General features: G+C 41.5%; 1 protein-coding gene across 1 annotated transcript in view; it reads right to left on the bottom strand.

The window, feature by feature from the left end:
- Window positions 1-15,353, bottom strand: part of ANO4 (anoctamin 4) — a 440,366-nt gene that overhangs the window by 409,037 nt on the left and 15,976 nt on the right. Inside the window, exon 3 of the mRNA XM_073789215.1 lies at window positions 7,965-8,216. Coding sequence (XP_073645316.1) covers window positions 7,965-8,216 — 252 coding nt within the window. The remainder of the gene's footprint in view (window positions 1-7,964; window positions 8,217-15,353) is intronic.

A 15,353-nucleotide genomic window follows, 5' to 3' on the forward strand; every position in this document is an offset into this window, starting at 1 on the left:
GCATCAGTCTCCACACACTGTCCCGATGTTTGGAACACCAATTCCTCACCTGAACAACCTCTACTCAAATGCCTGCCCTTCTACTGGGTGACATCTTCTACTCAGCCAGGATTCTAGAAAACCATAAATCACCTTCCAGAAAACCAGGACAAGTGGTTTCACGTATTATTACTTCCTAACATTAGTAGGTTAACCATGATACCCACATTCCATATAAACTTTACCAGGAAACTTATTCCACCACGTACAATTAAAGTTGAAATACCCCTTCAGGGACATTTTGACAAAAGGAGAAATCTTAAAGGCAGAGAGATAAGTGGGTAGGTACCCATTCCATTTTAAAAATCATGAAAAATGTTCAATGAAAACTAGAGAAGGCAGAGAAAGAGGGAAGAAAAAAGAAACAGCAAACAAATGCAATGAATAGAAAGCAGTTACAAACATGGTAGATATTCACCCAACTATATCAATAGGCACTTTAAATGTGAATGGTTTAACTATATCAATTAAAAGACAGATCATAAGAGTGGATAAAAGCACAAGATCTAACTCTATGTTGTCTACAAGAAACCCACTGTATATATAATGGTTTAGCAACTGTGTCTCATTTATACTGTTCTGTTTTTTTGTAGAGGGTAGCTGTCCTTTCCATTACTCTGCACCGTGAATTCAGCTGAGCTATCACTGAAGCAGAAATTTTGGCTTTAGCCTGGCTGGGCGTGCCCCTGCGAGTGGGGCAGGTCCATGAGTATCTCTGGGCATCTCTAAAAGGGAGCATGCCTGTCTCCTGGCTGGGTCAAACTACTCTCATCTCCTGGTCATATCAGTAGCTCAACTTGCAGGGTCACTTTTTGTGGCACCCTAGCTCTGAAATTTAATTCCCCCCTATTTCCTTTGGCATCCACTCTGAATATATCTGGTCACGATTTGTTGAAAGAAATTGAATTCGTGCTACTAAGAGGGTATCACTTCCCAGGTACTCTACACCTCAGGCATTTAGCAGTTTTCAAAGTTTGCACATGCAGAAGCACTGATATGCCCTACGAGGTCACTAGGAAAGGTAAGTGAACATCTTCCATCCCAACGACAAGACAGGCTCTTGGGAAATGATCATTGATCAGGAACAAAGAATAGTCATTTCACATCTCCTTTCCCTTTCACAAATGAGGATCATCTTTAAAATCCATACGAGATGTATGGAATTCATTTAGGATCTTTTTCTAAAACCCAGCTCTATCAAGAGACCACTGTGTGAAGCTTGTGAGACACAGGAGACAGGGGAAGGAAGGCACAAGAAAAAAGTGATGAGTTTTAGCTTATTTCTGTGTATGTAGACGCAGGGAAATTGTCACTGGTCTTCTTGGACACAAATGGAGGAGCTCTGATTTATGACATAATTTCAGAGGACTGTATATGGGGGGCTGATGGACAAGTATCAAAGGTGTTAACTGAATTCTCGGGGGGAAAACCTCCCTCTTTGGAAAGGAATTCCCTCCATGTTTTTGATTAGGGCACAGATTGCAAAAGGCTCTTGTTAAATATAGGGTAAAAGTCATTATAATCTATGTACCCTACCTCAATGATTAGATTATCAGATTATTCCCACTAAGCAGAAGTCCAGAGAACAGAACTGGACTTAATTAGTATAAGTCAGTGGTTCTCAACTGGGGGCAATTTTGCCCCTACCCAGAGGACATTCGGCAATGTCTGGAGATATTTCTGGTTGTCACAACTGGCAACCAGTGGGTAGCAACCAGAGATGCTGCTAAACATCTACAATGCACAGGATAGCCCCCCATAGCAAAGAATTACTCAGCCCAAAATGTCAATAGTATCAAGGTTGAGAAATTGGTATAAGTGAACAACAAGAGAAAAGGCTTAGGTGCAGCATGAGATACAATTTAAGAAGAGTTAAAGGACACAAAGAAACATAGAAAAGGGAAAATCAAAAGTGTGAAAGACATACTTTATCAAGGATAGCCCCAGACAGAGCAGAGAGAGCAGAGCCCTGGAAATGCCATACAGGTGGGGGCCCATTGCAAGGGCAAGGTACAACACATAGGAAGAGAAACTCAAAGGGAGGAAGCAGTGTTAAGAATTAATGATGAACATGGGATCATGTCACATGCATTGCAGGATGGTTAGCGGCATTCCCGGTCTCTACACGCTTGTAATACCTCCTGCCCAGCTGTGTCAACCAAAAATACCTCCAGACATTGCCAAATGTACCCATGAAGTAACATCGTCCCTGGCTGAAAACCATTCTTCTAGAAGGACCTTTTTAAATTAAGAATGTATTTCTTCCTCTTATTATTTCTATCATCTTAGCCTTTCTTCTAGGCTCAAGTTCCTTCTTTGCTAAAATAGGCTTTTCAGTCATTCTCACAGTAGGTGTACATTGGGTACACTTTCCCAGTCTTTTCCAAAAAAAGTTCTTATGATGATCTCCCTCTTCAATGATCATTTGGCTGGCTTCAGAATTCTGAATTGACCATTATTTCCTTCAGCACTTTGAAGATATCGATGCACTGTCTCTTGGCCTCTATAATTACTATTGGAACATCTATCCTCAGTTCAATTGTTTATTATTTGCGGGAAATCTGTTTTTTCCCTCAGATTCCTAAGATTTTTCTCTTTGTTTTTTGCTGACTCACCAAAATATGTTTATATGTGGATTTAATTTTACTTATTCCTCTTGGCATTCATTGTTTCTTGACTCAAAAGATTTGTGTCTCTCAACAATTCTGGGAAATTCTCAGCAGCTGTGTTTTTAAAAATATTCTATCTCTCTCCATTCTTTCTATTCTCTTAATCCAGACAGGATTTCTATTAAAAGTATGCTGGACTTTCTCATTCTGTCTTCTATATTTCAACCTCCCCCTTCTTGTTTTGCTATCTTCTATCTCTCTATACTGCATTTGAATTTCTTCATATCTATCTTCCAGGCCTAATTCTCTCTTTAACAGTGTCTAATCTGCAGTTTAAATGGTCCTAGACAACATACTTCCTATATGCTGGGCTCTACACTGACCAAACAAATACATGATTATGATATTAATTCTCAGCTCAAGAACTTTCCATCTAGTCGGCTAGCCATAAAAAGAAATATAAAAATAAAATTATATTACAGTCAAATAAGAGCAGAATTCAAGATGTCAATAGGAATTCCCAATAGAAACAGAAAGAATGACTAAATATGCTGAGGGGGAAAGGGAAAGAATTCACAGAGGAGGTCAACTCTTAGCTAAGTGTCTTCAATAAATTTTCTAGAATAAGAATGTAAGGAAGAGCATCCAAGCAGTTGGCACATGTGAAAAATCATGGATCTTTAGGGAACTGTAAAGCATTAGGTGTAGCTACTGTGTGGCTGCATCTGCAGAGAGTGATGAGAGATGCTAGAGTCAGTTAACGCTACTTAGGAAGGTCCTCATGTACCACGTATAAAGTGTTTAGGCTTTCTTCTACTGACAATGGGGAAACAATAGAGATTTTTCAAGTCAGGGAGGAAGGCAGGGAGGGAGGTAGAGTGGAAAAGAGAGAAAGAGATGAATTTGGCAAACTAACCCTGAGGACATGGAAGAATTAAGATGTGGGGAGGCTGCTCTAGTCCGGTAGAGACGATGAGAGCTTGAGCTGAGATGGTGCCATGGGGATGGAGAGGATGCTCCGAATTAGAGCTATCTCTAACGTAGGCAATGAACATGTTAGCCAGCTGGCTGTGGAGGCTGATGGCCAGCAGAGGGTTAAAGCTTGAGGACACCCAGTTTTTGGCTTGGGAGTCTGGATGGGCTGTGGCACCATTAAACAGAGTGAGAAATTCAGCTTTGGGACTTCCCTGGTGGCACAGTGGTTAAGAATCCACCTGCCAATGCAGGGGACATGGGTTCAAGCCCTGGTCCAGGAAGATCCCACATGCTGTGGAGCAACGAAGCCCGTGTGCCACAGCTACTGAGCGCGCTCTAGAGCCTGTGAGCCACAACTACTGAAGCCCACGTGCCTAGAGCCTGTGCTCCGCAACAAGAGAAGCCACCACAATGAGAAGCCTGCACACCACAACGAAGAGCAGCCCCTGCTCGCTGCAACTAGAGAAAACCCGCGCGCAGCAGCGAAGACCCAATGCAGCCATAAATAAACAAATAAATTTATAGAAACAAAAAAAAAGATAGGAGGGGGGGAAAAAAGAAATTCAGCTTTGAGCACTACCAAAAAGAAAGTTCCATTTGGGACACATAAGTTTTGACATGTCTGGGATATATCCAGGCTGAAAGTTCTGGTAGGCAGTTGTAAATATATCTTTAAAGTTTGTCAGAGAAATAAGACATGGAAATATCACTTTGGAGTCATCAGCACACAGCTGGGAACCAAAAACAATGGAAGAGAGTGGCTGAGAATCAGTTGGTGGTAGAAAGTGACCAAAAATGTAAGTTGTGTGGTAGTGATGATGCAAGTTGTAAAGCTTGGTTAGCAAAAATTGAGTATCAAACCTACTCAGAATATCTGAGATGGAGACGGTTTCCAAACGTTCCTCCTATGGTTCTCTCAAATTCATCTTCTTTTAATTGAAGAAATAAGTTAATAATATCTTTTGCACTCAATGTGTTTTTACTTACATATTTTAATGTTATATTTTATATCACATTTTAACACTTTATTAGTAGTACTTTAATAGCATATTAATTAAATAATTTAATAACAAAAATGTGTGTGTGATCACCTAATGTGAAAAATTCTATCTTAGGACTTATAACACTGAATTAAAATACTTGATTTACATATCTTTCTCCTCCTGCAGACTTTGAGCTTCTTATATGGGGTGATGCTTTACTCAATTTTCTATCCCAAGGGTTTACTGCAGTACATGACACACAGTGGAAATTTAGTATGTATTGGATGGATGGATAGATGAACGGATGGAGAAATGGATGAATGGAGGGATAAAACAAGCCAGACACTGTTTTTCCAACTTAACCTGCTACAATTAATTTACTGATTAAAACATTCTCTGCCACCAAGAAGGAGCATTGCGTCCAGGGCCACCATGCAGTTTCACAGGTTGTTAACTGCACAAGGTAGCAAACAGGATTAAGTCAAGTCCAACCCAAGAAGAAACTTCTACACACGATGAAATTAGTCACATGATGAAGGGAAGGAATGATGGAATAAGGTAGTGGCAAGAGTGAAAACAGCTCAATAAAGTGAGAATTTCAAAAGGTCTAGTCACTCAGTGTTTTTTCAGTTGCTTCTAGAATTGTAGAGTTGTAGAGATTATAAATGGAAAAAATGATTTTTAAATATGTTTGGAGAATTCTTAAACATGAGAAAACTCCACCAATCAATAAATAATTGTATGGTGATTTTGTGCCTACAAATTTTAAGCTCCTCTACATCAGACCTGAAGTTTATGCAGAAGAAAGACAGATTAGAAATATGAAGGGATGTCTAGCAAAGTCTGGAATTTGTAGGACATTCTGCTATAGTTAAACTGACTTACCTCAGAGTTTTCTTCAAACTAGCAACATATATATACATATATATATATATAAAAAATAAATTAACTCTATTAAAAAATAGGAAACTGGAAGCTGTCATACAAAAAACACTATTAAAATCAATAAACTGCTATAAGAAACCAAATAAATGCAATAATTAACCTATAATCATAATTGAGTCTTACAGAAGCTACACCAGCATCTATAATTTTCTATTTTAAAATACCCCATGCTTGTTTAATATATCCTTAAGTGTCAGACTTATTTTGTAAGTATACAAATTATTATGATTAAAAACCAGTTCTTTGGAAAAATTAAATATTTTATTGCTAATGGAAAGTTCCTAGGATAGAAGAGAAATACGGGCTTTTAATTTGTTTTTGAAAACGTACAAGTTAAAAATAGAAACCTCCTCCAAAAATCAGATTGCTTCCGAGTGTGACGCGCTATGGAAACAGAAAGAAAAAGCCAACTCAGAGGGAAATGTGATAAAATGTTATTCCGGCAGCTGCCGTTTCACAGTCCTCTTTACCATGAAATGCCAGAACCTCGCAGCTACCCCCGGCCAAAGGCAGGACTTTCTTTCTTAATTTCGGATTTTACTGAACTTTTTAAAGCAAGCAGAGTCAGTTTTCAATCATGATAACATCAAAACCCAGGAGATTTCAAACTTAAATATGGAAAATGTTTGAACTTCAGATCATGATCTTTCTACTCTCCAACTGACATTCAATCAGGACAATCAGAAAGATACTCAGTTTTGCCACGGCAGAGCCAATGGTATGCAAATATCCCCCAACGCTCTGCAATATCATCCAACCACTTAACCAAAGACACTTTCGAGGGTGTCCCCCGAGGTGTGTGTGGAGGAAGCTCGGAGGGAGCGGCCTGCAGAATGCAGATGCTGAAGCTCACTCTGTGCTCACAGCATCCCCTGGGGTAGAGCCCAGGAATCTTCATTTCTAACCAGTTCTGTGGGGATTCTGAACGTTGAGCGAGCCTGCAATCTGCTGCTTTAGAGATTGCTCTTGATAATCTGGAACTTCTGCAAGGTGGCAGCATCTGTGACTTGTTGAGTGTCATTGTGAATGTGGAAGGTCAACATTCAAAAATTTATCTCCAGAACGGGAATTACACATTGCATTACTCCAACTAAACCTTCACCTCTAAGCACTCTATCTGTAGAAAAACCAAAAAAAGGGGCAGGATAGATTTTGCATAACTTAAACCTCCAACTCAGACTTTAGAAATAAAAACAATGAAGTGGCCATCCTTGCATGAGTAAAGCTTTCCACAATTCAATGTGTAATGGAAGTGACAAATTTTAAGACAAGATGTTGTAAACATTTTTCTTGCCCTGATTAAGTTATGAGCCCCAAAGATCACATAGATCAGTGGTCAGCAAACATTTTCTGCAAAGGGCCAGATAATAAATATTTTAGGCTTTGCAGGCCGTACTGTCTCTGTCACAATTACTCAGCTCTGCCTTTGTCACCCGAAAGCAACCATACACAATACATAAGAGGTTGTGTCCCATAAAACTTTATATATGAACATTGAAATGTGAATTTCACGTGTCTCAAAATATTCTTATCCTTTTCATTTTTTCCAACTATATGGTCTCAATGTTTGTGTCCCTCCAAAATTCATACGTTTGAAATCCTAATGGCTAATGTGATGGTATTAGGAGGCGGGGCCCCTGGGAGGTGCTTAGGTCATGAAAGTGGAACCCTCATGACTGGGATTAGCGTTCTTATAAAAAAGACCCCACAGAGGCCCCTTTCCCTTTCTGTCACGTGAGGATACAGAGAAGTCTGCAACCCAAAAAAGGACCCTCGCCCAACTATGTTGGCACCCCGATCTCAAGCCTCCAGCCTCCAGAACTGTAAGAAATAAATTTCTGTTTTTTATGAACTCCCTGGTCTGTGGTCTTTTGTTATAGCAGCCTGAACTGACTAAAACACCAACCATTTAAAGTAAAAACTATTTTTAGTTCTTGGGCTGAACAAAAACATGTGGCAGCCAAGATTCGGCCCATGGGCAGTGGTTCGAAGACCCACGACACAGATCGAATTTGTGGAGCAGCATGTGTTGCCAGTAACTGAGGTAAGTATTCAAAAATGACTTTTTTGAATATAAGACTGTAATCCAAGATCAATGCCTTGTCACTAAATAGAGGATAAAAATTAAACAAAAAGTCCTATGCCAAAACTTGGAATTCTGATTCAGAGTTGATTTCCAGACGACATCTTACCAAATAGAACTAACGCTTAGGTCAAATATTTCTAAACACATCTAACCTTCCTTCTGATATAGCCAAGCTATTAAAGGCCAGTGAACATGGGCGAATTGTTGGGGTCCATAGCATCACATAAGCAGAAATGCAGACGCAATCCATTCAGCAGGCAAATGCATGAAGGAACTTTTAAACACATGGAGTCCTGAATCTCCAACGGGAAGCTATAGCACTGTTACCTGTTGTGTCTTGGCTCAGGGTTTCCTGGCTGCTGCTGCTGTAAGAAGGCACTGGAGTGATGGACAGTGAAGCTGGGCAAGACAGAGGCGTGGCCAGCTCAGTCTTGCGAGTGAGGGATTGGTGATATACCGGGATGCCTGCATCTTTGGAGACGAAGAGAGGCAGATCTGACGGGAGGGTGGGTCTGCCTTGTGCATATGGATTTTTCCAGTGGGTGAGCCCAACTGCAACAGGTCCAGCAACGTCATAACCTGGCAAGACAAACACATAAGGTCAGATCAGCAATCAAAGCCTTATACCGTATTTCTTTCTGTATTTCCCCCAAAGTCTTAGCTGCGCGTCAAATCAAACACCACTTGAGATAAGGATGCATGTTACCGATAAATAGGTGGGAACTGTCACACTGGATGAATCTTGTTCACTAGTCAACCTATGTTTATTAAGCACATACTATGTTCTAGGTGCCCAGTCTTTGCCCTTAAGGAGCTCAGAGTCCAATAAAGGAGATAAGACTTGTGATCATAATGAAAAAGATAACTGAAAGTCTATTATGTTCTAGGTACTTTGCATAAGTGATTGTAATCCTTACTGCAACTGTACAAGGATACAATTACTCTTTCCGTTTTACAGGAAATTGGACCTCAACTTGCCCTAGGTCAAGCAGCCGTTAAGTGCCAGAGGCAGAATTTAAGCCCAGATCTGTCTGGCTCCAAAATCTATGTTCTTTCCCTTTTTCCAACTAACAACAGTACAAAGCAAGATGAAAGAAGTAGTTTAGAGTGGGACAAAAACATTCCCCAGGATTTCAGGGGACAAAGCCCTTTCTAGGTGGAGGAACTAGGTCGTAGAAAAGATGGCATGAACTTGGCCTTCTAGGCAAGGGTTGCCACCTAAAACCATCAGAGGGACAGATCTGTTCTGTAGATGTGTTTTGTTAGCCCACATTTTTTTTAATTTGAAGTTCAAATTAAAATTGACAACAATAAAAGTCTAGAGCATTCTCAACAAAAATCCAGCTTTCTGTCCTCTCTTTAAAAATCTCTTGATCTTCTCCTAAAGATCAAGCAACACTGGACCCATTCCCATGTGGCAACTGTCAGCTGAAGCAACCACAGAGCCACTCTTTTAAAGCGGAGTAAAGGAATTCCTGTCTGCCGCAGTCCCCACCATTCCCTAATACCTTACTCTCAGCCTGCTTCACTTATTTGTCTTACATGCCTGATCTCTGCAGGCCTTTGTATTTGCAACCGAGGTACAGAATTCAGACATATAATGTAAGGGTAGTCAGAAAAAAACAAGAATGGAAAGGTAGGTTGATACAAGACAGCTGAGGGTCTTAAATGCCAAGGTAAGAAAATTAGATTTTACTTGCTAGGCAAAGCAATATCCCTAAAAGTTTGTGAAGTGGAGACTGGCATAATCAAATGGACGGCAGCAAAAGGCAGAATCTGGGCCTCCTTCCTCTGGTGGTGACCCCTCCTGGGGAGATTCCTCTGACTCCCCCAAGCTGTCTTAACCACAGTAAAGGGAGGCCCAGTAAAAGGTGTTGGTGTGCAGGGGCTGGAGGTGTGCGGGGAGAAAGTCCAAATTGGGGACGGGGTGTTGAGGTACCAAGAAAGCCCAAAAGGGACAACAAGGGAGGAGGCACGCATGGATCCTGCAGACTGGCCGATGTTGTCGGGGGCAGCCCTCCCACACCACGCGGGAAACCACTTGAACATGGAGATGTGTCAGACAGTCCCTGCCCACACTTCACAGCCAAGTGTTCCTTCTCTCTATGTGTCTCTCTCATGAGCTGAGTATCCCTCAAGGTCAGAGGGTGTCTTAGTCGTCTTTAAAACTCCCTCCCAGAATTTCTCTATTCAGCTCTTGCCCCTGGCATTCAATATATACCCACTGCTCACCGAATTCTTCCTAGACCAGCGGCAAGGAGGTGACACAAGAGGCTGTGAAGTAGAGGCCAGGCAAACGTTATTAAGGGACCAACTTTAAATGTTGGCAGCAAGAAAGGAAAAGAGGTCCAGAGAGATACACAACAATGACGTGGAAAGAAAGGAGTTTGGGGCCACCAGGTAGCTTTGTTTTTTGCTGGCAAGATGTCAGAGAAGACTTATGGCAAACAGAATGGTGCATTTCCTCATCCTCACTGGGGCCATCAGAAGGACTGGCCTGGCAAGGGCTGAAGAAAGTTGAGTGTGTTTTTTTTAGACACGAGGAGGTGGAGCTTTAGTGGAAATATCTATGCGGAAATGTCTGGCAGTAGACTGAAAAAAACAACGAAATGAGGATTAGGAGACATAGGACCAGAGCTGTAAATCTGGAACTCATGCACATTGAAACCACGCCTGCTGCCCAGCAATGAACAATCTACTTCATCGTCATAAAATGATAAAGCCACTAAAAGTTACAATATGTCTAATGCTTATTGGCAATGTGCTAAGGGATCTATCAGGACCACCTCATTTAACCTCACAATAACCCTGTCAGGAAGGTACTAATATTCCCATTTGACAGATGAGGAAACCAAGGCTAAGGGACATTATTACTCCTGCAAGGTCAATAACTACACAGAAATAACAGATTCAAGGGGCTTCCCTGGTGGCGCAGTGGTTGAGGGTCCGCCTGCCGATGCAGGGGACACGGGTTCGTGCCCCGGTTCAGGAAGATCCCACATGCCGCAGAGCGGCTGGGCCCATGAGCCATGGCCGCTGAGCCTGTGCATCCAGAGCCTGTGCTCTGCCGTGGGAGAGGCCACGGCAGTGAGTGGCCCGCGTACCGCAAAAAAAACAAAAAGAAATAACAGATTCGAGCCCAGGCTCATCAAAGACAACATGGGTGCTCTGGTCCCCTGCCTCGCACTGAGAACACAGGCAACAAGAAGGATTCTAGGAGATGGAATCGGGGTCTGTTTCCCCCTCAAATCGCTCGTAGGTTATTTATTCCTTTCTGAACAATTTTTTATAGAGGGATCTCAATGGACCAGAATGCACAAGGAAAGGGAAATGCTGACACCCTTGAGAACATGCTGACTGGACTGCTTGTACTCTTCTTGGTCAGTCACCTTCCTAAAAGGTAAGTGGAATACAGTGAGGTGAGTGATTCTTTCTCCGGTAAGGGCTACGGAGCCTCTGAAGATAATCACAGAGAACACAAATTAATGTTCAGAACTGCAATGGAGCCACAGCTGCAGTGGAGGCTGAACTGAAGCTACTGACGCCAAGGCTGCCCCCTGATCCTGTTTGTTGGACTAAACCTCTGATGCTAGTGTGTTTATTTTGTGATCAATACTCTTGGATCTCCCGTAGCTCCTAAGAGTGTACTGGGGCATAGAAATGAAATTCTAGGAGGCACGATTTGAGTTGATGCTCCATTATGTTTTTATTAAAAATGTGAAAACGTATTACCTCCTACTCACACCAGAGAATCCTTTTACAAGAAGATAATTAGAGGACCGTGTTTTCCCTCGCCTTGTTGTTTCATTCGGAAACTTGCTTAAATGCCTCTTCTCTTTCCATATTCCCAAGCTCCTTGGGAGTCATTATACAGAGAAGGGTGTATAATATATATCACACACCGTGAAAGCGTTAAAAGTTCCAAGGAACTCTGGACTCTCCATAATTTCAGGTTTTACCATTTCTTTCATAAAATGATAGCTAATTTATAACATATACTTAATTTTGAAAAAATATTGTTCACAGTGCTAAGAAGCCACCCCCTTTTTTTTTTTACTTTAGGAAATTACCACATCATTTAATCCAGAAATGGAGTTCATTAGCAGATCTATTAATTCATGTCACTGATACAAATGAGCTATGATAAGATCTGCATAATTTTGATGGAATAGAAATGGACCAGCCTAAATTTAAAACCAACAATGAGGTCAAAGTATTTGGGGTGGGTGGTTATCCAACCATCCAAGGGAACAGCTAGTGTCCAGGTGCCCAAGAGGCAAGTAACAGGAATGTCACATTGGCAGCCTACTCACTCTCCCTCACCCACCATCCTGTCCCCAGGTCGGGGGTGGGGTAGAAGCAGGGGTCTCAGCTTTCTCTGAGTTGCATGCCAACACTATCACCCACTAGCCCCCAAATCCTAAACAGAGACATGTAAGGAACACTCAAAATTATAGGCTGTCTTGAGAAAAAAAATGATGTTAATCAACTTTAAAGTTCTTAAATCTTTCATACATGAAAAAATAGGAGTTTACTATCAGAAAATAAGGAGTTTTCAGGACTTCCCTGGTGGTCCAGTGGTTGAGACTCCACGCTTCCAATGCAGGGGGCGCGGGTTCGGTCCCTGGTCGGGGAAGGCGCGGGTTCCATCCCTGGTCGGGGAACTAAGATCCCACATGCCATGCCGTGCGGCCAGAAAAAAAAAAAAAAAAAAAAGAAGAAAATAAGGAGTTTTCCAAGGGTCTCATGGATAGGTAGAAAAATTTCAGAACGTGTCACTTTTTCTGTTGATTGGATTTTTTGACAATTCTTTTGGCAATTCTTCGGTCAGGACATAGGTTCCTATAAGGAACTACATTAACAGGAAGTCCAGAAGTGTGCTGTTCTCTTAAATGGAATTCCCTCACAAATGAGACACTTCTGTGTGAGATGACTATCCTGTAAGAGAAGGACGGAAGTTCAGGAGATGAAAGAAAACAAAAAGAGCTTTTAAAAAAGAATTGCTAGATGACTCAGAGATGTCCTCCCTCCAGTACTTTGAGTATAAAGTTGTTAATTATTTGCTGCTTTTACTATAAATATTTTTTAAGTGCTTTGTACTGGACAGACTGTGGGCAGTGGACACTGCCTGATGACTGTGCTGAATCCATCCTCCACCCACACCCCTTCCTCCCAACAGAGTCACATTTTGTTTGGGAATTCATCCCACTCCCACGCAGCTTGTGACTCAGGGCAGACAGACCTCACACTCCCTGACCTCCACATGGGCCATGATGGGTGTAAAGAACACCATCTTACCTCCCTTGTCAGTGATTTGCTGAAGGGTGGTCATGTGACCAAATCCCATGCAATGAGACAGAAGTCTCTGAGGTGCTTCAGGGGAAAGTTTCAGCCCCTCAAGTGAACACCTGAGGGAGGCACCAAAGCTCCTTTCTCTCTGATCACCGTTGTGCCTGAGTGAAATTCCTGGAACCACGGCAGCCTTGGGGCTGCCATCAAAAAGATAGATTTTCCCAGGAAGGCAAAGGGGAGGAGGTCTTTCACAACATCATCAGCAGCCTACTCAACCTGTCCTCCCAACAGGCCTTCCTATTACATGAAATAATAACCTTCCTTATGGTTTCAGCCAGTTTGAGTTTGTTGAAACAGAAGCAACATTCAAGGGCCTATCAGCTGTCCCATCACCTTCTGAGAAAACGGTGTGACATACCCACTGCCCCTTCAGAGGTGACTTCATAGGTCAGTAAGCACCTGTTATATGAGTTTCCTAGGGCTGCTGTAACAAAGGATCACAAACTGGGTGGCTTAAAAAAAAAACAGAAATTTCTCCTCTCACGGTTTTGGAGGCTGGAAGTCTGAAATCAAGATTTCAGCAGGGCCGTGCTCTCTCTGAAGTCTCCAGGGGGAAATTTGTTGTCTGCCTTTTCCTGGTTTCTTGTTTGTTTGTTTTTTAACATCTTTATTGGAGTATAATTGCTTTACAATGGTGTCTTAGTTTCTGCTTTATAAAAAAGTGAATCAGCTATACATATATATACATCCCCATATCTCCTCCCTCTTGCGTCTCCCTCTCTCCCACCCTCCCTATCCCACCCCTCTACGTGGTCACAAAGCACTGAGCTGATCTCTGTGTGCTATGCGGCTGCTTCCCACTAGCTATCTATTTTACATTGTATATATGTCCATGCTACTCTCTCACTTCGTCTCAGCTTACCCTTCCCCCTCCCCGTGTCCTCAAGTCCATTCTCTACAACTGCGTCTTTATTCCTATCCTGCCCCTAGGTTCTTCAGAACCACTTTTTTTTTTTTTTTTTAGATTTCCATACAGAATTTGTTTTTCTCTTTCTAACTTACTTCACTTTGTATGACAGACTCTAGGTCCATCCACCTCACTATAAATAACTCAATTTCGTTTATTTTTATGACTGAGTAATATTCCATTGTATATATGTGCCACATCTTCTTTATCCATTCCTCTGTCGATGGACACTTAGGTTGCTTCCATGTCCTGGCTATCGTAAATAGTGCTGCAGTGAGCATTGTGGTACATGACTCTTTTTGAATTACGGTTTTCTCAGGGTATATGCCCAGTAGTGGGATTCCTGGGTCATATGGTAGTTCTAGTTTTAGTTTTTTAAGGAACCTCCATACTCTTCTCCATAGTGGCTGTATCAATTTACATCCCCACCAACAGTGCAAGAGGGTTCCCTTTTCTCCACACCCTCTCCAGCATTTATTGTTTCTAGATTTTTTGATGATGGCCATTTTGACTGGTGTGAGGTGATACCTCATTGTAGTTTTGATTTGCATTTCTCTAATGATTAGTGATGTTGAGCATTCTTTCATGTGTTTGTTGGCAATCTATACATCTTCTTTGGAGAAATGTCTATTTAGGTCTTCTGCTCATTTTTGGATTGGGTTGTTTGCTTTTTGATGTTGAGCTGCATGAGCTGCTTGTAAATTTTTGAGGTTAATCCTTTGTCAGTTGCTTCACTGGCAAATATTTTCTCCCATTCAGAGGGTTGTCTTTTTGTCTTGTTTATGTTTTCCTTAGCTGTGGAAAAGCTTTTAAATTTCATTAAGTCCCTTTTGTTTATTTTTGTTTTTATTTCCATTTCTCTAGGAGATGGGTCAAAAAGGATCTTGCTGTGATTTATGTCATAGAGTGTTCTGCCTATGTTTTCCTCTAAGAGTTCTATAGTGTCTCACCTTTCATTTAGGTCTTTAATCCATTTTGAGTTTATTTTTGTGTATGGTGTTAGGAAGTGTTCTAATTTCATTCTTTTACATGTAGCTGTCCAGTTTTCCCAGCACCACTTATTGAAGAGGCTGTCTTTTCTCCATTGTATATTCTTGCCTCCTTTGTCATAGAGTTGACCATATGTGCGTGGGTTTGTCTCTGGGCTTTCTATCCTGTCCCATTGATCTATATTTCTGTTTTTGTGCCAGTACCATACTGTCTTGATTACTGTAGCTTTGTAGTATACTCCGAAGTCCGGGAGCCTCCTTCCTCCAGCTCCGTTTTTCTTTCTCAAGATTGCTTTGGCTATTCGGGGTCTTTTGTGTTTCCATACAAATTGTGAAATTTTTTGTTCTAGTTCTGTGAAAAATGCCATTGGTAGTTTGATAGGGATTGCATTCAATCTGTAGATTGCTTTGGGTAGTAGAGTCATTTTCACAATGTTCATTCTTCCAGTCCAAGAACATGGTATATCT

Source organism: Tursiops truncatus, chromosome 11 (assembly GCF_011762595.2).
Source record: "Tursiops truncatus isolate mTurTru1 chromosome 11, mTurTru1.mat.Y, whole genome shotgun sequence".
Lineage (NCBI taxonomy): Eukaryota > Metazoa > Chordata > Mammalia > Artiodactyla > Delphinidae > Tursiops > Tursiops truncatus.